This window comes from Chlorocebus sabaeus, chromosome 14 (genome assembly GCF_047675955.1).
Source record: "Chlorocebus sabaeus isolate Y175 chromosome 14, mChlSab1.0.hap1, whole genome shotgun sequence".
Lineage (NCBI taxonomy): Eukaryota > Metazoa > Chordata > Mammalia > Primates > Cercopithecidae > Chlorocebus > Chlorocebus sabaeus.
Window position 1 is genome coordinate 48,812,420 of NC_132917.1, and position 24,287 is coordinate 48,836,706.

The 24,287-nt window shown below is 40.3% G+C and overlaps 1 protein-coding gene across 2 annotated transcripts in view; it reads right to left on the reverse strand.

Annotated features, from left to right (window-relative positions):
• Positions 1-24,287, reverse strand: part of FSHR (follicle stimulating hormone receptor) — a 189,805-nt gene that overhangs the window by 44,055 nt on the left and 121,463 nt on the right. For both annotated transcript variants that reach the window (XM_007970684.3, XM_007970681.3), the window contains exons 3-4: positions 10,320-10,394; positions 7,699-7,773 (exon numbers count right to left, since the gene is read on the reverse strand). In XM_007970684.3, coding sequence (XP_007968875.3) covers positions 7,699-7,773; positions 10,320-10,394 — 150 coding nt within the window. The remainder of the gene's footprint in view (positions 1-7,698; positions 7,774-10,319; positions 10,395-24,287) is intronic.

Here is a 24,287-nt window from a genome sequence, read left to right on the forward strand (position 1 = left end):
TCCTTTCTCCTCAGCTTGCAGATGGCCTATTGAAGGACCTTGTGATTGTGTGAGTTAATACTACTTAATAAACTCCCCTTTATGTATACATCTAACCTATTAGTTCTGTCCCTCTAGAAAACCCTGACTAATACATGCCCCTTAACAGGTCTCCCTATAGTATAGTCTGTACCCTGCTATTGGTCAACTTACAGTCCAAATCATTCTCATTATGTCACTCTGCTGCTCAAGAATGTGTTATAACTTATTTTTTCCTACTGCCTTAGGCCTAAACTTCTCTGCCTTAATTTTTCTCCCAATCTTACCCAACCCAATCCATCCAAATCTAGTCATACTCATTCCCAGTACACACCTTCTTTTTAGTTGGGACTCAGTTTCTTTTCATCCTTTATAATCTCCATGGTTCTTTCATTCTATACATTTACAGTACTCACTTCTGTCTTTCCCAGGAAATTTATTCTTCTTTTATGTCTTTCCAAATCATATTTGTCACTGAAGTTCCAGCTGTGTTACCTCCAAGAAGCCCACAACAAACTTTCCCTAACTAGTCTGGCCTAAGGCACAGGGTCAGTCTTGTCACTCAGGATCAGTGACAGCTCTACAGAGGTATTACTATTTCCAGAGGTTAACGTTTGATAGTCTTTTCTCCCCAAAGCACTGAACTCCTTGAAGTGAGAGCTGTCCATTGATATCTCCTATATCTCATACAAGCCATCCCTTTCATCCTTTCTCAACCATCCTTTCTAAAGCATGACTCTCTACTTTTCCTGCTTTATTTTTCTTCATAGCACCATCACCACCTGACATTATCCAACATTGTTTGACAGGACAAATGAAGCCTCTGCCCTTATAGAGCTTACATTTTAGTTGGAGAGACTAACAGCTACAACAAAGCCTGGGGTGTAGTATGACCTCAGTATTTGATTGTTGAATGATTGGCTGAGTGAATGAGTACTTACTGATTGGTCAATTCACTTCAAAAAGGATGGAGGAGAAATGGGGAGCCACCAGGCCTTTCCACCATGCACATGGCTACCATAACTTCTAAAAATGAGTCCGAGTATGGCTCTTTTTCCAGCATCATAGAGAAGAAAACATAGCTAAGCACCAAAAGTAGAAAAATGATTCATTTTGTAGGGACATTGCATCCTCCTGTCGGAAGAACCCTATAACCAAGGACTATAGACAAGTCAGCTTACATCTCCTATAAAATGGCTGTGTGTTCACCTACCCTGTGGATTGTTCAGGTTCGAAAGCAGCAAAGGATGATAAGTGTTAAATTATAAACAAACATAAAAATGGGAGGCATTATTCAACCAGCTGTTTGTGTAAAAAACTGGAGTTATTTTGAATGGGGATGGCAAGGGAGTTTGTGGACCACTAGTGTGGAAAATAAAATAAACATAAAAGGGTTAAGAACTTTGAGAATTCTGCAGGATAATGTAGTTTTGCTTGTTGGAAGGACCTTTTTGGATATGTCAGGCGTTCTGTAAGAAGGCTCCTTTTGTCTTTTGAGAAATATGAATGATGTGTTTCCGTGATAGAATGCTGAGTAGTAGATTTTGTCCTAAAGAAGCAGTTAAAGAGGCCTTCAAAACCTTAGGAATAATGGAAAGGAAAAGAGACATCATCACTACCATCACCACCATCATCATGATCATCATCAAATCAGAAACACTTATTGTGACTGGATGATATACCAGAAGCTTTACAATCAGTATCTCATTTAATCCTACACCAGTCTTAAAAGGTAGTAATTATCATAATTTTATTTTTTCCTTTTTTTTTTTAAGCAGAGGAGAGAGCTGAGGTACAAAGAGATGAAGTATCTTACATGGGCACCCTTAACTAGTAAATGTCAGGGTCAGGAATTTAATACGAATGGATAACATTTGTTGTGAATTTTCTGAATGTCAATCATTTGTCTAAACATTTGTTTTAACTCAATGAACACAACTCAGTGATGCAGGCAATGTTAAGATTTCTACTTTTCAGAAAGAAAATTAAGCCAATTATGCAAGCTTATGCAGCTAATAAGGAAGGGAGCTGAGACCTGTGCCCAGACAGGTGGCACTGACGTGCTTCCTTGCTACTCTGAGCTGCCTCTTGACTCCCTGCCCTCTGTCCCTTTGCTGTGCTACCTCCAAAAGCAGTTCAGCTTTTATAACCAGAAAAGCTACTTTTAATACTCCTACCAAATTAAATTTAAGGGACGAACACAGAAAAGAGAGAGAGGGACTTAGCAGAGGATTGGGAAAGAAACAGCCCGGATTGTTGAGGGGAGTCCCAGTGAAGAATCTCCTGGAATTGTTCCCACCTGAAGAAAGGAGATGTCGTGGCAGCCATTAACAGTAATCAAATGAGGTCTAACAGGCCCACATCTGAGTGGAAGATGGTTGTCAGTGGGGCATGGGGGTCGGGCCTACAGTACTGTGTGGAAGGTTTGCTAAAATGGAATTATGGTTTATTGAGCAGCAAAGAGAAACATCCAGCTGCCTGAGAATTACTTTGACAGGATGCAAAGGCAAGAAAATATTGTGTAAACGTTATTTACAGATCAATAGATAATCTTTCATACACAAAAGGTCAGCTCCAGGAAGGCAGAGCAGTAAAGAAAGAAATATTGCCTGTAAATACAATATTGACTCAAAAAAATCCAGCCAGATGAATCCTTTGATGCATATTCTTCAAGTTAAAGAACATTTCTTTATTCATGAGTTTTTTTTCCTAACCACTTAAGGTTCCTCAGTGAAGCATGAAGGCATTGATGAAGAGCACTGATTTCTAGTTGTCTTGAATTCTGTGCCATCAAATGAGCAGCATGAAATGGCATCAACAGGGAGAACTTCAGAACAACCTTTTTAAGTACACGTGTGCAGCAATTAGGACGTTCAAGTCAAATAGCAACTCACCCCTACCCCTTGTAATCTCCTGCTTCAGTGGCTGTGATGATTAACATTTATCCTAGCTTAAGAAAAAAAGAAAATGAAACAAAACCAACAACTCAATCCTACTGGTCCCCACTGAATTCCTTCATCCATTTTGCATTTTTTCGTTGTCTTGAAGCAAGTAGTTCATCATCCCAAAGAATATCTGAAATCGTTGCCATCTACCTCTACCTGGCTGCTGTGGATCATGAAGCTGTGAGGACTGCTGCTCAGATGAAAATAAGCATGGAAGATATGCTATGGACTGAACTGTGTTCTCTCAAAACTCAATTGTTAAAACTCTAATCCCCACTGTAACTGTATTTGGAAATAGAACTTCTGGTAGGTAATTAAGGTTAAATGAGGTCATAAGAGTAGGGCTCTAACCTGTTAGGATTATTGTCATTATATAAGAAAAGACACCAGAAACTCACTCTTGCTCACTCAAGTCTCTCTTTGGCCTTTCTCTCCACCCATGTCTCTCACTCTCTCTCTCCCCTACCCAACTTAATTTCTCACTGTCACTCCTTGTACTATTTGAGGACACACGGAGAAGGCAGCTGTCTGCCAGCCAGGAACCAAATTGGCCAGTACCTCTTGGACTTCCCAGTCTCTAGAACTGTCAGAAATTAATTTGTGTTGTTTAATTTATTCAGCATATGGCATTTTGTTATGGCAGCCCAAGCTAACTAATGTAAGATGGAAGCTTAACTAGGTTTTGTTTCCCTGACAAAATCTTTCAGATTTAGAGGACCACCTATGAGTTTAGGTGATCCCTCTAAGCAGTTTGGAAAATATTTCAAAGTTCTAGAGTCTTAGCCCTGAATATATATTACATATATAATATATAATATTGTATATTATATATATATAATTTATTTATTTATTGCAGCTAGAAGTGCCTTTGGAGGGCAGAGTTGCCGTACACTGAGGAGGAGTACACAGCTGGGAAAGGTCCACCCTGGACAATAAGTCAAAGCCTTAAGATAGACAACTCTTAGTCTCAACTCCCTAATGGGACATTTACATAACAGTGGATGTGCAAACATTTCGTACAGTGTAGAATTACATAACTGCTATGAACTGAACGTTTGTGTCCTCCCCAAATTTATATGTTGGAATCTAACCCTCAATGTGATGATATTTAGAGGTGGAGCCTTTGAAAGGTAATTAGAGTTAGATAAGATCGTAAGGGTAAGACCCTCATGATAGGATGAATGCCCTTACAAAAACAGGAGGAGACATGGGATCTCTCTCTCTGTGTATATGCACCAAGGTAAGGTCATGTGAAGATACAATGGAAAGATGGCTGTCTGCAAACCAGGAAGAGGGCCCTTATCAAGAACTGGCCAGCTGGCATCCTGATCTTGGGCTTCCAGCCTCCAGCACCATGATTTATTGTTTAAGCTACACAAGCTACAGTTGTCTGTTAGAGCAGCCCAAACTGGCTAAGACAATGATATGTTATTTTTCAGAGGAATCAAGGAGAATCCCTTGACAGTGACATAATCCCTTCCAAATCCTTACTTGTGCTTTTCTTTCTTCAGTTAAGGAAGAGGTTTAAAATGACTTGAGAACAATAACCTTCTCTCAGAAAAAGATATGGCTGGAATTGGTCACCTCCAACTTTGTGTGAACTTGATACAGGACTGAGGACTACTCAACACCCCAAAGTGAGACAAAAGAACACAAAGAGGATGGACTTAGTGGCAGATGGCACAGATTTCAGCCTTTTTCAGAGGCAAAGGCATAGCTGTGTTTCCTCTGTTCTGCCAAGGATCTCCCTCTCTCCCTTCCTCTGTCTGGAGCTGTGCTTTCCATGCCCACATCCTTACAAGTTCAAGTATCTCCCCTGCCCTCATCTCCTAAGGGAAGGGCCAAGGGGGTTCTCATTAATAAGAACAAATGGTGCTGGCTGCAAGATGTTGGCCAATAATGAGGTCAAATTCTGAATCTTTTGGCTTCAAATTTTGCAATGATTCCTCATTTCTCATTTAACTGTTTCCAATCCACCATTCTCAGATATGCTGTTATTATCATGGGCTAGGGATATCTATGTGAAGGGCTGGTTTTCTTCTTGGGTTTGTCCTTGGCAGGGGTGCTTTGCATTAGCCATATGTGATAGTTTATGAACGAAAGTGCCTCTGGGGATGCCTCTCCATGTCCTAGAGAGCATTTGTTCTGTCACTGAAGGCTCTATGATTCCCATATTCTACTTTGGCATTTTCTAAAACAAAGGAAGAGAAGGATCTGGAAGGGAGAGATGGAGTTGGGAGAAAGGAAGAAAGAATGAAGGGTAACAGGCACTAATAATTTTATATTTCTATAGTTCTTTATAGTTTTTATACAAAAAAATTTGCAAAGTGATTTTTTATTAAAGGCACAATCTTATTTGGTTTTTACACCCACTGGATTTATAGATAAGGAAACTGAGGTTTAGAGAAAGTAATTAACCAGCTAACTAATAAATATCAATGTTCTATTTGGATTCCAGTCCTCCTGAAATCATAGTTTTTCCATATATAGTTTCTTTTCCATTCTGTTCATTTAAATGCAAAGGCATGCTCCAACTTCCTCTTTTTGAACCCATGCCAAGCACTTGTAGGTAAAAGCTGAAAGTCTTAATCGTCAGCATAATTATTCAACACTTACTAGAATTTTCCTGAGGATGGGCTGGTAGACGTTGAGTATTCAACCAGAAATAATTATTCTACAAATACATTTATTAATGTTTTTGAGCACTTCGTAGTTGACAAAATATTTTCATATCTAAATCTTGTTTGAGGCTCATATAAGCCATGTGTGTCTCTCAGAAGTCCAGTGATTGGCCCAAGATTTCTCAACTATTGAATGATGGAGTCAGGATGAACCCCTAGATTTTCTGATTCTGAGGTTCGTGCCTTTTCTGTTATCACGTATTTCCTCCACTGCTATGTGCCTAGTCATGTTAGCCTCTGCAGAGAGCATAGCACAGATTCTGTCCTTAAGGAACATGATCAACTTGGAGATCAAGTCTCCCAAACCTGAAAGTAGAAGAGCTCATAACCCTAACCTCTAAGCAGGACTGGCTACATAATTTGTGGGATACAGTATAAATGAAAATGCAGAGCCTCTTGTTTAAGTATTTCAAGATGGTGACAGCAGAGAATGAAACCCAGCAGTCCTCTGAGTGTGGGGGCCCTCCTGAGCACAAAGCCCTATACAACGCACTTGTGTGCCCATGAAGCCAGCCTACCTCTGACAGTAACTCAGAAGCAGATGACCTCATTTCTTTTTCAGACCCTTTCTTGGGTACCTATCAAAGAGCCGAAGTTCCAGGTCATACGGACTGTCCTCTATTAAGTCTTTTATTCCCTCAGTTGTCATTCAGAGAGCTAAGGCATATCATGGCCCAGTGTTTCTTATTATACCTGTTAAGTCCAGTTTTTATGAATGAAAATTTAGGCACAGAATCACAATATCATTAATAGCTAATATTTAGTGAGCATCTACTATCAGAGGCCCAGGGCAAAAATGTTTAAATATTTTAAACTGATTGCAAAAGTGGCTTCAATTCTGTATCCTTCTCTATCCCTTGTGCTGTGACTTTGCAGCTTTTCCCATCAAGAAGTAGCATCTTCACCTTTTGAATCTGGATGATTCAGTGAATTGTTTTGGCCAATAGAATGCATCAGAAGAGATGGTGTGCTAATTCAGGATCTTGGCCTTAAGATGCTTGCAATCTTCAACCGTATCTCTTAGAACTGTGGGATTACCATGAAAACAAGCCTACTATGCTACCCTGCTAGAAATGAGTGTCTCTTGGAGGAAGGCTGAGTCATCCCAGTTGAGACCATCCGGAGTGGCCAACCTCCAGTTGACCTGCCAATTAACAATAGATGTATGAATGAGCTTAGCTGAGGTCGGGCAGACATAGTCCAGATCAGCAGAACCATTCCACTGATCAACTCACAGACAGATAAAAAATGATAAATAGTTGTTGCTTTAAGCCTCTATCTTTGGGAAGTGGTCGGTTTTGTATGATTATGATGCTAATAGATAACAGATATGCAAGCATTGTTATTTCCATTCTCTTGATGAGGAAATATGCGAGGTTAAGTCCAGACCTGTGATCAGTAGCTAATAAATAAACCCAGAAAGTTTAACTCCAGAGACCAAATTCTTATCTGTTATTTTTTTGGGTCCTATTATAACACTCATGACTCTGTCAAGCACTCAGCTAATCTGAAAGCCATTTGAGTGGAGGAAGCAGTGCTTTTGCTGATAGGGGCAGGCCCAAAAGATAGAGCTGAAACACTAGGAGTCTCTGCTGATAAAATATCACGTTAAGTTATTAACCAAAACACAAAAAATAAACAAAATAAAATGCTGTAATTTATCAAGGGAAAAATGCATATATGCAGAACAAGAGAGACAATGGCTATGAAGTCAAGGTCACAAGCTAAATGCTAGCAGAAATTTTGATTGCATCTCATTAACACTAAATTGTGATTGAGTTCTGTAAGAGGTTCAAGTGACAGTCCCATTAATGCAAATGGCATTTCTTATGTCTGTTTTTGCAAATGAAAACAAAATACAATTATATTAGTAGAATTTGCTCATTCAACTAAACTAAAATCCATCACCAAGTATCTCTCCACCTCCACTTCTGCCCCCCACCACCATCCTTGATCAAAAGTAATTGCTCCCCAGAGTATCAAGTGGGCCTTTTGGTAAAATAGGGTTGCACAGTTTAATCATAGTGGGGGTACCAAAGTACATGAGTTCTTACAGATATCGAAGGTTGGGAAGGTTCTGGAAGGCCTCAGGGTTGATGTTGAGCAGGTTGTTGGCCTTTTCAATTCTACTGTAAAAGATGAAAAAACATACTAGTGATCTTGATGGTAAGGAATGCTGTAGTATTTTTCACATTTTACAGAGTAAAATAATAAATCAATTGTATCCACTCATCCGCCCATCTATTCATCCATCCATCCATCCATCCATCCATCCATCCATCCATCCATTTCAATAAATACTGAGGGAGCATGCAGTGCCTTTTATTACACTAAGCTGTGCAAACTAAATATTAACCCTGTCTCCCCACTGCTTCATCCTCATTACCTGGGCCCTGTCCACTGGAGGCAAACACAGCATTGGCTGGGTGAGTTCTCGTCACCCTGAGCAGAGCTGCATCTTTAACCAGTAAGAATCTCCCAGGGTTGGAGGAGGCTAAGAGGTTAGGAATGAGACTGGGGAAATGAGCTTTTGTCTGGTCAGGAGGCAAGAGAAAAAGAAATGAAAGTAATGAAAAAGAGCAATGAAAAATGGAAAAGAGGTGAAAAGAAGAAAAGGAAAAAGAGTGAAGGGCCAAAAGATATTGGAGGAAAAGAGAGTGAAATGGCAAAGAAAAAGAAAGTTGGGAGAAAAACAATCGATATCTTTTTGCTTTTAACCATGAAATCCAAGCGTTCAGTAGCTGGGAATGGCCACTGATTCCCTTTATGCAGTAGACTGAGGCTGCTCACTCAGAGCTCATGGAAAGCAGTGACTTCTGCCCTGTGTTGGCCTGTGCTGTGTCTTGATCAACAGTCTGGAAGTGAGCCTGTTCACATTTGGATTCCAACACAGAGAGCCTGCCCTTTCCTTGTCTTGCTGGATCAATGTGTATTTGCAGAGATGCTCTCTGTTAATTACTTCCTCCCTGTTTCATTAGCTTTTATGTTGCTGTAACCTGTAGCTACCCAGATCTAAGTACCAGGCAATTAATCATTTTAAGTACAGTCAGTGCTACATGGAGGTGAGCACCTCTTCATGCAAGGAAGAGATGAAAGACCCAAACCATTACCTTCACTGTCCATTGAAATGTATCAAGGGATGCCTGCTTGACCTTGCCCAGAGGGCTGGCTGCCCTTTGGTTCATTTCTCTGATAATCTCTGTGGGTTCTTCCCAACTAGGTCAAGCAGAAAGAGAAGAAAGGAAGAAGCATGAAGGTAATGGAGAGGGGGAGGGTGAACATTGAGTGCAGATGCAATGAGGAAAAATGAAGATGGGAGGCAGAGTGGGTAGAAGGAAGTAAAAGGGAGAAGGGGGGATTGCCAAATGAACAGACTGAGTGTCATTCCTAAAGAAATTCACACACACACCCGTGCACACACACACACGTGTGTGTGTGTGTATTTGTCCCCTACTGATACTTGGCAAATGCTAAAAACAAAATTCATCCTTGTTAAAAAGATAAAAAAGAGTCAAAAGATTAATGTTCAAGTTCTTATTTGCATGTGGATTTGGCCAGGTGACCTTAGAGAAGTCTTACAAATTCTCTGTGCCTTTCCTTCTTCATCTGTAAAATTATGAGGTAGTTCATTTCCTTTCCTAAATGTGTTCCATGGGAATTTTGTGAGATGGTGATCGACAGTCTCTAAGAAAACTTTCCAGTGATGTTAGTTGACAAACACTTATACAGTATCTTTCTTGGAGATTCTAAATGCGTATTAGCATATTATAGACTCTGAAAAATTTTCCTATAATAAGCTAATCTGTGTAATTTTATTTACCTAATATTTCCTAATCTTATTTACCTAATATTTCCTAATCTTATTTGACCTTTTTAAAAAATACCTAATAATTTCCTGAGTTTTTAGTGATATACAGAATATATTTTGAAAAATTGTTGACCAGTCTCTAAAGTCTCTACTGGCTTTGGCATTCTATGATTCTATGAATTAATTTATAGTAATTTTAAACTGGTATGAAACAGAAGTGGATCTGTGTGAGCAGTGCTATTATGTAAAACTGGAACATCAATAAGAGAAAGTAAATTTGGCTGAAGTAGCAGAGGAACCAAGGATCATTATAACATACTCACTCTAGGCCAGTCCATATGCTAGATTTAATTGGCATTTATCATCTCCTTTATTCATCACAGTAATCCTATGATATATGTAATTTTATTATTCCAGTTTTACAGATGAGAAAACTAAGTCTCAGATAGTTACCTGTCTTGGCTAAGGTTTCATGGTAAATATATGGTATAGGCTAGTAGTCAGACCAGGACTAACCAACTTCAATTACATCATGTGGGACTTATTTTGGGCTTTGACTAGAATAACTTTGTATGGAAGGATGACATGGAGGTGCTTGCACATAGCTACTGGGCAAAGTTCTTGAGTCTATGATGCAGAATGATGACAGGCAGGCAACAGGATGAGACTAGCCTCTGAGCTGGTGCCTGGATCACCAGAGACATGTTACAGTGACTTTTAGGCTGATTTGGACATCTTATAATGACAATCTAGGGATCTAAGGAATATAGAATATATTCATGGAATATATTCTCAGGAATATAGAAGAACTTTAAGGGTTTCTTTTCAAGAATGGCCATGAGCAAATCCCCCAGGCTTCTTGCTTACATTTCGTGTAATTTGGGAAGGCTGGAGAACACATCTGCCTCTATCACCTCCAAGACATCATTCTGAGAGATCTCTCTGTGGAGAAAAAAAATATATGTATATATATAAGTCAAGCCAGTTCAGTTACACTCCTTGAATATTTTTAGGGCTCAGCATAGAGCCTTGTGCCTGGGAGGATTCATGAGACACACAAAACTCCTTTCCTACCATCAAAGAAGTCAGCTGTAGTAATGGGACGAAACTAACATACTGGAAGCTGAAACTTAAAGAACAATGGGAGAATAAGTTGAAGGCCATGGTTCACCTTGGAGATTATCCAGTCTATAGATGTAGAAAATGAGGTCCAGGAAGGAAGAGATTTGCTTAAAGATATTTAGGAAATATACAGGATGAGAACAAAATTTAAGTTCCCTAGACCACGGGTCGGTAAACGTTTTTTTGTTTTTTTTTTTTTTGTTTTTTTTTGTTTTTAACAGGACTCGATAGTAAATATTTTTTTGCCCTTGCTGTGGTTATTTGGTCTCTATCACAACTGCTCAACTGACATTGTAGCCCAAATGTAACCAAAGGGAACACATGAATGAATTAGCCTGACTGTATTCCAATAAAACTTTATCCACAAAAACAGGTGTCAGGCTGGATTTGACCCATTGGCTGTAGTTCAGTGACACTGCCCTAGATCGTGGAGTTGTTTTCTTTCTGCTAATCGGGCTTTGGGAGATGAGGACCTCAATCCAGTTTCTTTTAAAAGAAACGTATATTTGTTGGTCCCATGAATGTCTAATGTAGGAACAGAAAGCCAAACACCGCATATTCTCACTTACAAGTGGGAGCTGAACAATGAGAACACATGGACACAGGGAGGAGAACAACACACACTGGGGCCTGTCGGGGGTAGGATTGAGGAAGGGAGAGTATTGGGAAAAATAGCTAATGCATGCTGGGCTTAATACCTAGGTGATGGGTTGATAAGTGCAGCAAACCACGATGGCACATATTTGCCTGTATAACAAACCTGCACATCCTGCACATGTACCCTGGAACTTAAAAATTAAGAAAAATAATACAATAAACATAGATTTAAATCCCTTTCCACTCCATGCCATTACCTAGGTGGAGGTTGTTGCACGGCCATGGCCATTAATGATGTCTTGGCTTAGAATACACAGAAAAGATTCCTCAGGTCTCAGTGTTTTTTTCTCCCAGAGTAATTTGAGGGCAGAAGAGAATGAAGTCCACTAGGCAGAAGCCCAGAGGTTGTGAGGAGAGAGGGCAACTTAATCAGTTAATATTTATAAAGTATCTCACAGATGAAATGTGCTATTATTAGGCCTCCTGAGGAAGACTTTTATGCAGTTTTAATGCGGCAGCTGAGAGTGTCTCAGGAAATCTCACAGGCAGCATGCATTCAAATTGACTGAGGTAGAAAAGCTGTCTGCTGGCCTAGGATTTAGCGGAAGAGTTCTAGAAAGGCTCTTGATCTAGAGAAAGGCCTGGAGGGGAGGCAAAAAAAGAAGGCCCATGGGGGAGGGCAAGTGTGACTGTGAGCAGCAGCAGTCTGCTGGTGCATCTGTGACTGGTGTATCTGTGACCGGGGACTGGTGACATCTGTGGCTTGTTAACCCAGTGGGGGCAGGGCCATTTCTCAGAAGCCCCCATGAATGAGGAGACATTTTGTGAGAAGAGCTCCTCTTATTCCATAATAACATCTTTTATGATTTATTTGGTAAATTAAAGTCCTCACTATTTGCACAGTTGAACATAGATAAGGGTGGGGTATGTGTTTTTCTAAATATATATATACATATATATACACATATGTATATATATACACGTATATGTGTGTGTATATATAATACATATTTAGAAAAACACATACCCACCCTTACTATATTCTATGTATATATGTGTATATATGTATATATTATCTATATTCTACATATATATGTATATGTATGCATATATATATATAGAGAGAGAGAGAGAGAGAATGAACATCATGCTGGCTATTGGCCATTTATTATTTCACTCTGTGTCCCATAAGTACAGGGACATCTGGGAGGTACAGAATTGAGAAGAAGGGGGAAAGGGATGGAAGAAGGAGGCATTTATTTGAATGCAGTAGAGTGAAAGAATGGCACAGGTAGAGAATAAGGAATTCAGGAAAAGGCTAGCTAATAGGAAGGGCTCAAATGCAAATAAGGCCATCTCCTCCAAAAGCTATTTCCAGGTTCACTAGCAGTTAGCAGTACATTTGGTCACCACTCGTAGAGATATTATGTCCTTGCCGAAATTCACACATTGAGAATTCCCTTATCTGGGTTTGTTTTTCAAAAAGAACTAGAAATTATTAGAACAAACAAAGTAAAGAAACGCTTCTAAATTAGTGATTTCAGGAAGTAGTCCATATTTGACGGTCTCAACTTCAAAGACAGTACCGGGTGTTAGAGTTGGGTAGGGGTATGCCTTTGGCCTGACAAGGGTTGGGGGCAGGTGAACAGGGCACAGTCATGGAAAAGTCCTTCATCGAGAAATTTAGACATCTTATTCCGATCTAACCCAATTCTGTCTCTAGTTATTACTATTATAATTTATTGGGTGTTTACTGTTTATCAGCCACTTTACCTACATACTCTATAATCCTTTTGACATGCCTGTGAGGTTGGTATTTTGGTCTCCACATTAGTAAATGGCCCCGCCTGTGTGAGGGACCAACTGTGACTGACAGAAGGGCTCACACACTTTCTTCTACCCGCCCTGCCTCCCATGCCATATTGAGCACCCCTCTGGACCTTGGATTCTTTGTTGTAAAATAAGGGGATAGATGAGATCATTTGTCTTTTCCAGAACAGTGCAAGGAGACTTCATCCTCAAGCACGGAAGCTCTGTAGAAGAGTATTTTCAGAGATGAGTCTCTCCTTTACTTGTCTTTTAGGATGGCGCTTCTCAAATGTTAACACACATGAGAATCACCTGGAGATCTTTTTAGAATGCAGATTCTCATTGGGAAGGTCTTGAGTGGGGCCTGAGGTCCTGCATTTCTAATAGTCGGGGTGCTGGTCATACTTTGTATCGCAAGGTCCTCTAGGGAAATAGTAATAATATGCTATCAGACTTTTTGCCCCAATGTACATATTCATAGGTGGATATGCAGAGTGTGATAGAAGAGCTCCAGGGGAATGAAGTAGTTGGTTTAGAAAAATCTGCATTCCCTCTGAAAAGCCTGCTTTTACTCTACCAGCATTGAAGTTTTCCTATTGTCTAGCTTCTCACAAGATCTTTTCCATTTCTCAGTTAAAGCAATCACCACCATGTTTTGTTATTGCTTTTTTTGGTCATTGTCTAATTCATCTGTTTTTGTATCTCCAGCATCTAGTTATAAGTTGATGTGTAGTTAGTGCTCTATAAACGATTACTGGATGAATGAATGGATCAAAGGGTAGACTAAGGAAAAGAAATCTTAAGGCCTATAAAAGTCATCTGCTAAACTGAAGGAAGTGAAGTTTGTGGCATTCTTTCACCCCCTTTTCTGCAGGCAACATATCTAAGTCCAGCAGGTGACAGCCCAGCCTAGCTTGTCTGACTTAGGATTTTGTTCCAGGGAATTTTACTAAAACAGAGTATAGCATGCAAGTGACACATTCAAATATTTGGTCTGCTGAATGTGTAGTATACCTTTATCTGTGCCTCTCTGGGTCACAGCTCTCTCCCTAGGCCTTCTCTGGCTATCAGATGAGGTCCTTGAACTGACAAAACACCCATAGAAAATAAAACAGGAGAGAGGACTGGTGACTATAGGGGTTCATTGAGTATCTGACCAGGGGTTAGAGAAGATGACTTTTAAGGGCCCGTCTGTACATGAGATTCCATGTTTGTATGAAGGATAGGGACATGTGCTTGCATGAGGTACCGGGGGTTATCAAGGCATTCTCTCTGGAGTGAGTTTCAGAGCCATTATCAAATTCCTTTCCTTCAAATATACAAGTACATTTGATGGAGGGGTGGGGTAGGGTGTTTTCCAATATTGCGGACTTTAGGGAGCGAATGAGCTTATTGAATTTGGTCTGCTCCAGCATAAAGTTTCAACCTGTTATAGAGTCATATTAATTTGTTCACTGTTACAGCTGATACTCATATGTCAAGTGCTAAACTGATTCTGAGTAGAATTGTTACTGGTTTATTGGATGCAAAGAACTGAAGAGCTGTGACCAGTAGTTAAAGGCCTCACTTGGATTTCCATGACATGAATTGGAGAACAGGATGGCACATGTATACCTATGTAATCAACCTGCATGTTCTGCATATCATGTATCCCAGAATTTAAAGTAAAATTTTAAAAAATGAAAATAAGGGCCGGGTGCAGTGGCTTATACTTGTAATTCCAGTTCTTTGGGAGGCCAAGACAGGTGGATCACTTGAGGTCAGGAGTTTGAGAGCAGCCTGACCAACATGGTGAAACCCCATCTCTACTAAAAATACAAAATTAGCCAGGTGTGGTGGTGCACGCCTGTAATCCCAGCTACTCGGGAGGTTGAGGCAGGAGAATCACTTGAACCTGGGAGGAGGAGTTTGCAGTGAGCCGAGATTGTGCCTAAACTCCAGATTTTGGTGAGTAAATAATATATCCCTGAAATGAATAGGATAAAAAATGAAAATAAAAGAATAAGCATCAAAAACTCACAGGAACTTCTTTTTCACTTTGTTTCTGATAGAGGTGATATAGTCCCCTCTGGGTCTTTCCCATCTTTTCCCTCCTCCCTTGCCTCTCTCTTCACAGAGCATTTTTCTCTAATATATCCAAAATATTTCTCCCTAACTCAGTAAATTAAGAGATTAAATTGCATTAAAATATCTGTAATAGTCACCGAATCGAATTTCTTTCTTTTGTTTTTAATAAGCTCAAACTAAATTTAGTTGACTGTTTTCCTTTCCTGAGTCCCCAATAGTTAAGGATTTCCATAGACCCTCTATTACCGCCCCTTGCATATTGCATTGGGTTTGCATTCTGCTTTGTTTCCCTCACTAGGCTAAGAACTGCTGGAGGACAGTGACATTGCCCTTTATCTTAATATTCCTGCTCCCAGTCAAATGTTTGCTGAATGAATGAATTATCTTTGAAAGATTATAAAAGATTTTCCACCTTTGCTTTTGTACAATAAAGCCATGTTCCTGAAAACTTGCAGTAAACAGAGTATTTGCAAATCAAATTGTGTATTCACACAGGAGGGAAGCTTCTTAGCAGAAAACTTGGAGTGAATCTTTAAGAGAGTGGAGAACTAATTCAACAAATGTTCAATGAATTTTGATTAAGAAGCTTGTGTATTTCAGGCACTGAGATCAGTGCCGGGAATCTAAAGATGAATAAAATGGATCCTCATCTCTAACTCAGTGAGACTAGTATTCTAGGCTTTCCTTAACTGGTGCTATCTGTATTTGATGGGGTACATTTTAGTTACTAGAAAAAATAAAACTTTTGGTATATTGCTTTTCAATATAACAAGATAGAGTATGTGCATATAATAAATCATATTGTATATGTAACATATGTTGTATACCTTGTGATACTGAAATGTAATATGCATATAATATGTATAATACATGTATATCATATATAAGAAGGCAAGTGAAAATTCCCATGAAAATATGTTCCAGAAAAGTTCATAAAGCTCTCAAAATACACACTTCCACTCTCCTTTAGAATTCCCTTAATGTTAGATCCAGAGACTTTACAATAAAGTCGAGACCTGAGTTTGAGTCCTGCTTCCATTTTCTCCTAGCTCAATAACTGTGGGCACCTGTGAGAGTCTCTCTGAGCTTCAGTTCCTCATCTATAAGACGGGAATAATAACTATCTCAAAGGGTTGTCGAAGGAATTAAATAAGCAGGTATTTGTGAAAGTACAATTCTTGGCACATGGTAAATTCTAATGTCAACATACCTGCTGATAGCCTGCCTTCCTCTCTTTGTGGAGTTGGGGACTAAATTCATCTGCAGCTGGGAAATCTTGTGACAGTCAACCACTGTGCTGAGGGAAAACTCTACTGACATAGGTCCTAGGGAAATTCAGGTTGTTCCCTTAACCTCACCTATAGAATCATTTAAATACTTAAACCAGGCTATGTTACCATTCCGAACCCCAGCCCCGTTCTAAGTCCTATAGTGAGGTTGGCTATCTGGTCTGCTGGCCGCATAAAGGAGATTAGGTAGAGCATGTGTGTGCTTCAACATGGATTGTCTCCACCACTGAAATCACAACCTAAAAAGTATGCTCTTCCCTTTAGGAGAGGGTCAGTTCAAGGTGGGACATGTCAGGGTGTGGTGAGGATGTTGCCAAAGGACTCCTTTTGCCTCCTCAGGTGACCGCCAGTGGTGCTATCCTTTCCTGACATGCCTGAGAATGTCTTATCTTCCCAGATCTGCTACCTTCTCATGGGCAAGATGAGTTCTTGCTAGAGTTATCCTAAAGATACCCCCAAAATGAGACGGAGGTAAAAGTACCTTCAGTGGCTCAGCCTAATTCAGAAATTTGAATTAAATGCTCTTGCTTTCAAATACATCAACAACAAACTATTGTGTTTATTTTTAGTTTTACCTTAATTTAAACTTTAATCTAAAATTTGATATAATATGTTTCCCTTGCTTATCTCAGCAGATGACGAAAGGGACTAAAAATCTCAGTCATAATAGTTAATGTTTATTCAGTGCTTCACATTTATTAATTTGCTTAATCCTCACAACAACCTTGTGAGCTAAGTGCCATCCTTAGCCCCTTTTACAGATGAGGATGGCACACAGAAGTTAAGTAATTTCCCCAATGAGCTAAGTGCCATCCTTAGCCCCTTTTACAGATGAGGATGGCACACAGAAGTTAAGTAATTTCCCCAATAACAGAAGTGGAGGACAGGATGCCAAGTGCCCAACACACCCGAGTAAATAATTCAATACATTTTATTATTTTTCCCTATACACCATATTTCCCCCAATGCACTGTCTCTAAATGCCACCATTTCTTAACTCCGTCTTGGTGTCCCTCAAGCTTTTCCTGTTGACGCCCCCTGTAGCCCCTCAGTTAGGACCTCTCTGCTGATGAATTACACATCACCAGAATGAGCTTCCCTCTTGAGACCAGCATCCTTGTCTGCAACAACCTGAGGGATACATGTTTTGTGAACCCATCATAGACAGTCAGTCTAAAGCAGCTTGATTCTTTTCCTCTCCCAACTCTCTTCCCCTCCTCAATCACAACCCCAGCCAATGGCTCCCTCTGATATCCCTACTGGCCCACTGGACTAACCTAAGTTTTTTATTCTGAGACCATCTTTGACTTCTCTGCACCATTTTGTGTGCAAACAGATCTTAAATTCTCTCAGTTACTCTCTTCTGTATTTCTTACAAACCTACCTTTATTTCCTACCCTCATTGTCAGCTTTGCAATTTCCACCAGACCAACCGTTCTTAACAGTCATGTGGTGACTCAGGAGTGGTTTGATGTTGGTCGTGGGTCATCTGTTTTCAAACAAATTAAGTGTACCAATTATTTACTTAATATTTGGGAAATATTTAAGTTTATGTACATAATATGCAAGACTAAGAATGAAGGGATGAGTAGAGAAAATAGTGAAGTGGAAGCTGGTGGCCTATGAGTCTATCCCTACCTGGACACAGGGGTGCAGCTAGTTCTTGTGCTTGGGAGCCATGCATAGGATAATTATCTGGGAAAGCAAATGGAATTGAAAGAAGATGATAAAAAGTGAAGGAAGGGCCACGCACAGTGGCTCACGCCTATAATCCCAGCACTTTGGGAGGCCGAGGTGGGCCGATCACTTGACATCAGGAGTTTCAGACCAACCTGGCCAACATGGTGAAACCCCATCTCTACTAAAAATACAAAAACTAGCCAGGTTTGGTGGTGGAGGCCTGTAGTCTGAGCTGCTCAAGAGGCTGAGGCATGAGTATCACTTGAGCCCAGGAGGGAGAGGTTGCAGTGAGCTGAGATCGCACCACTGCACTCCAGCCTGGGTGACAGAGCGAAACTCTGTCTCCAAAAATAAGTGAAGGAAGGACAAAGATTTTCTGGAGGTAGAGCCAGATTAGAGTTGGAAGCTCGAAAAGGTAGTCAATTTCTTTCTTAAACAGGAATTTACTGAGTTCCCAGTGATGAAAGACATGGAGTTGGTATGTAGTAAGGGAGTGGATATGCTGTGTAGAAGAGAAAGGAAAGGCATGTTGATCAGGTCGTTTGAGTTTGATGTGACCTGACAGCTTTGGCAGAGGCAAAAGAAAGTGAGGTGCGAGGTTGGAGTAGCCTTTGACACTCAAGAGACAGGGACAGTAAAGTATCCATAGGTTAGGGACACTTGTAAGTTTGAGTTGCGTAACTCAAGGCTGCAGGAATAATGATGACAATGATAATAATTAACCTTTATTAGACATTTGCTGTGTAGCAGGCACAGTGCTAAATGCTCTGCCTGGGTAATCTCACTAATGGCTTTGTCTCATTAGGGCCCTGCTGACTCATATTTGTCTTGGTTGACACACATGTGTGAGTGGCAGCGTGAACCTGGAAGCCAGACAGGCCTAGATTCAAATTCTAGCTTTATCATTGCCCAGACATGTGACCTTGGACAAGTCAATTAATACTCATGACATTTATTTTAATGGGGATAATTATACCCGCCTGTTAGGGTTTTTGTGTGAATTATGGAGATAATATATGATATGGAATAGATTGCTAACTGTCCTCCAAAATCAGTTTCCCTCCTCTTATTCCTGGGGGTAGAGCTGGACTACATTTCCTGGCCAGTCTTATTGTTAGTTGCAGCATTGTGAGAAGAAAGCTCTTCCTGTGGAAGGTGAACAAAAGTGATATGTGCTATTTCAGGCCTGGTCCTTCACCTACCATTGTGCTTCTCCATATACTGTCTCCTTTTCAGTTGTTGGTTGGAGGTGCCCAGAACAACCTTGAAAACCATAACTGAAGATGGCAAAGCTGCTTTTGCCCTGGGGTCTTAAATAAAATGCTGAGAAATACCAACCTGGACTACTCGATGAGAAAGAAAGAAACTTGCTCTGAAAGTCCCTGTCATTTTGGAGTCTGTTGTCATCTATCCTACTCTGATACCTAAGGTAGGAGTCTAGAACCCTGTGTGGTTGCTGGTACTTGTTCAGCAAATGTTCCTCACATCAGGGCAGGGTAAGAGTTTTACATCTACCATCTGGTGAAGTGGGTACATACAGTAGGTGTTAAGTACATTCTTATTGATGGATTAATTAGTATTGCTTGGCCAATTTGAAGAAAAGAAATAACCAAAAAGTCTTCCTAAAAATGAAATCTATATTTGACCTAACTTAGCTGGAAACTACTCTTCTTCAGTGACACAGTATTTACTACCTGTGATTGAGTTGCCTTGCCTCTTGTGAGCACACATGATGGCTGCTGTTTATTGAATTATGGGCCCTCGTCTGTTTTATTCCCTTTTTCAACTGTTTCATGAAAAAACAACAACAAAACTCAGCATGCTAGAAAGAACAACTGTTTAACAATGCGGACTACTAAATCCATTAGCACACACAGCCTGAGAGAGTGTTAAGGTTAAGAAATTTGAACCCCCAGCTCTCTAAGCTCCAGAAATGCAAAACTGCATAAGGAAAGGTCTCTTGAATGGGCCAAAGGAAGCCCTTCATCACTTTGGCAAATCACTGGAGCTTTCTGAGATCCTTTTTCCTCTGTAAGATGTGTGAAGATCCTCTGTCCCTCAGTACATTTTATACTCAATGTAGTTATGCGTGTCATGCTGTAGGATAAAAGCACATAGTGTTATGCAAAGGTCGTCCTGCTTACTATTATTTTTATTATTTCACTGGAGTCAGGAGGCCTAGGTTCTAGTCCTGACTCTGCCACTAATTAACCACTCTCCTTGAGTCAAATCAGTTACCTTCCCTGGGCCTTTGTTCCTCATCCATAAAACAACACTGTTGATCCAAATGATCTCCAGGGTCCCTGCTAGCCCTGGAATTCTGTGATTTTAATTATTTCTGTGATTCTGTTATTAAAAGGCAGCCAGCCTCATCTTTGGCAGTCCTCTGTGACAGCCAGCTTTCATTTTTAACAAGCTGGGGTGAGGTGGGGCTCCATGCGGCATCCTTCTTATGGCACTGCATCTTTGGGAGTACCTCTGTGGTGCACCCATGAGGGAGCAGCAGCAGTGTAGCCAGCAAGGACCATTTACCACTTGAAGGCCTGGACAAGTGTGAGAAAGGACCCCTGGCCTGAGCCATTATTCTCTTGAAGACAGACATATGTTTTATTGTCAGCTTAAAGAGGGCTCCATTGATACCCCCTACAAGCCAGTAAGCCAGTGTTGATTTCCTCCTTGACATATGTATTGAGCCTCTTGCTAAAGAAATAGCAAGTGTGTATGTGTGTGTCTGTGTCTGTGTGTATTATTGGAGGCTGTCCTGTCCACTGCTGCCACCACAGAGCACCCAAAACCATCCTTAATAATTCTCTCTGGGTTCGATTGTGCCTTTTTGATACCATACCTGTAACATAATCCCCCCCTTCCCTAAATGGCTTTCCTCCTGCTTCCAGCCTCTGTTTTCACTCTGTAATTTATAATTACTCTATTTTTTATGCCCCTCCATTTTACACCTCATTAACTCTTATCTTGGCATGAAAGAGCTTCCTTTATGAGCCGCAGTGAAGGAGCAACAAGGAGTTCACATTTGGCTGCTTTTGTATTTGAGTCACATTGATGGGCTTATTTTCCCCTTTGGAAACCTTGAGTGTAGTGCCCTTATAAGTGCCCTGCATGCAAAGCTGTTATCTACCCTGCCCTTTGCAACCATTCAGAAATTTAGGGGTCTGTATTCTCTGACTCCATATTTAACTGGTTTTATATCTATTTCTGAACAGTAGTTATCCCCCATTCTACCCCCAAATTATAGGCAAAAGCCCTACTCCTGCACCTCCTTTCTCTCCTGTTGGTCCTGAGACTGTCCATATTTTTACAGCAAAGGGACCTGCAAGGTGAAGAAAAAGGAATGATTTTTAAATGCTTCCTATTTTATGAGACTACCAATGCCTAGAGAAAAATGCCACCGTTCTAGGGAAGAATAAGAAGAGTGGATTATTTTTTAACATGAATCTTTCATGTTAGTGATTCAGCCAGTTGGGCCACCCAAGATGTTGGGGATCAACAACCTGGTTCAGTATATTTTCTGGCCTCTGCTGTACCTTTGGGACCCTTTGTTTAAATAACAACTTAGAGAGTAGCAGCACAAAGGGTAGAATGGCTCCTGTTGAGGATGGAGGGTGCTGGCTCTATGCGGAGGGAGAAGAGAAACCAGCTCTCATTCCTCATGTTAGCAGCTTCTGAAGGGGTCCTCTGTACCCCTATTGATGTGCATAATTTAATTGTGAAGTATGCATTTGTCCTTTACTAAAATAATTTCAGGTGATGAGGATCCTGTTAGACACCTTTTAGAAATTTTGTTTTGGTTTTCCAATGACCCTGAAATTAGAGTTTCAGAGTAATCAGCAAAGGAAGAGATTTTATCAGCTATCTCCTAGATTTATTTTCCTACACATGCCCCCCTTCCCTTTTTTCAACACATAAAGTAACAAAGGTATAAGAAGCTATAATTACATGGCTAATTAATAATGGAGCTGATCTAGGTTAAGATGTTCTTGATGTATGATGATAGGAGTGCATATGCGTTAATCCGCTCTAGTTCCAGGGGTCTTCTTGCTGGAGCTATAGAACCAATGGGTTAAAGCTATTACTTCCAGGGAAGGAGGTATCTAATTTACAAACCAGGCAGCAGAGGTAGCATTGTAGATCCATATAAGCACTTACTAGCTGTGTGAAGCTGACAAAGTTGTTTAGCCTCTCTGAGCCTCAGTTTTCTTGTCTTTGAAATGGGGATAATGGTATTTACCTTTATAAAACTTTGTGAGAATTCCTTATGAAATAGTTACATGTTAAGTATCTGAAGCTTAGTAAGTGCTAAAGGAACGATATTTATAATTATTGTTACTATTTTCTACTAGTGTCAAGTCTAGTGACTGTAAATCCCTTAGGGTCATGGACTTTGTTATATTCATAGGTTGTGTCTGTGCACCCAGCTGGTACTCCATAAATGTGTGTTGAATGAACAAATGACATCCTCAGGGCTTGAAGTCCTTTGCCTTATATTGAGTCAAGTAAACATATACTTTACCCTCCCACCTGACTGGTGGAGTGGGAAAGAAACAGCATTCCAATTTTAAAGCCCAACCTTTAACGTTTTCTCCAAGGAAGCCTTTCCTAATCTTCCAGAATTAAGACATTTTCCCTTCTCTGAGCTTGCCTAGCACGTTACTTTTGCCTTTATCAGAGCATTTTATCATAGTCAGGCTGTCACACCAGCTGCACTTCTGTTTGTAGGCCCCTGAGTGCTGGAGCTGTGGCAACTGTCACGTTCTCCATAATACCAGGCGCCTCAAATCACACTTGGCAGGCTCTCAATTTTTATTTAGTTGGAGGGAGCAGGATTTAACAATACTTTGGTATTTTTGGTGCCAAATCTCAAATTCCTTTGCAGGCCTCTTCTTCATACATATTCAAAAGAACATAGTTTCTGCCTTCAAGGAGCATCTAATTTAATAGAAATTGTACTCTCTTTGGAGTACATAGTGACAAGAGAGACTGGCTTTCAATGTTTCCTGCTAATAGCTTGGAACATAGCAGGTGCTCAGTAAGTGATTATTGATAGGTGAAATAAATGAAAAACACAAAAGCTGTCACTTTATTTGCTAGTGAAGAATAATAAGGCACAGAAAAGCGAGGTGATTTACCCAAGGGCGCACAGCAAGTTAAAGATAGAAGGAGGAGCAGAATCCAGGTCTGCCATCTCCTGTGCTGGTGTTCCTTCAAGCACACAGTGCAGTATCCTGGTGTTATGGATCCTATCCCCAGTTTTCAGCTATGAATAGCCACCCTCTTCCTGCTTGTCCATGATACGTTGTCTTTATTTATTTTTTCCTAAAAATATAAGTATTTGGAGAAAAAGAATACCTTCTGACCAAATGTGCCTTTGGTGGAAATTCTGGGGACCAATTTATTACATCAAATCCTTGTTGAGATTTCAGAATTCATTTGAATACATTAGTTTTATAATTTGCATATCTAATTATGTTTTCCTCTGTCACCAACCACAAGCAATTTTCCCCCTTTTAGGATCATTGTGTCTTTAAATGTAAGACAGAAAACACAGGAATTACCATAGCAACTTGCTTTCCAATTAGACTGCAATTGCTGACAATCAATATGATTAGACAAGGTCAGTGACTGAGTAAGCCCAATAGTACTTAAAGAGAGCTAGAGATGTGCAGGGACAATGAGGAAATGTGAAAACTATTGGAAATCTCTCCCCAGAGTTGAGTGTGATTTTTTTCATTGCTTGCTGCTTGTATAACCTAAAGATATGTCTTATAGTAGCAACAGTTTATAACCTGCCAAGAAGAACCTGAGAATGGATTCTAAAGGATGTTCGGTTATGGTTGGTTTTTCTTTCTTCTAACACCCAAACACTGTGCAAAAGTAAGGGGACAATCACCAATTTGAAAGTGAGAATAAGTAGTAGCTGAAAGGGGAGTTGATAAAGAGGCCAACGCAGGAGGGCTGTTTTCAGATAAGGAACGAGGGCATTTGAGAGGAAAACGGATGGTCTGCCTGCACTGGGGGCTGTGTGCAAGCTGGAGGCTGGCATACAGCATGAGGGGAAGCATGGCGGGCCTTTCACATTGCATCCCTGGACCCGTTTGAGAGCCCTCCTCCACCCTGTTTCCCTATACTAGTCTCTGCTGTAAGAAAAAAAAAAAAAATCATTTACCCCCAAGTGCCAGTGTCTGAGGACTAAAGTCTGATTGGAGGGGAGGGGATTACATTTTAATAGGGAACAAAGCTTTAATAAGAGAATTGTCAA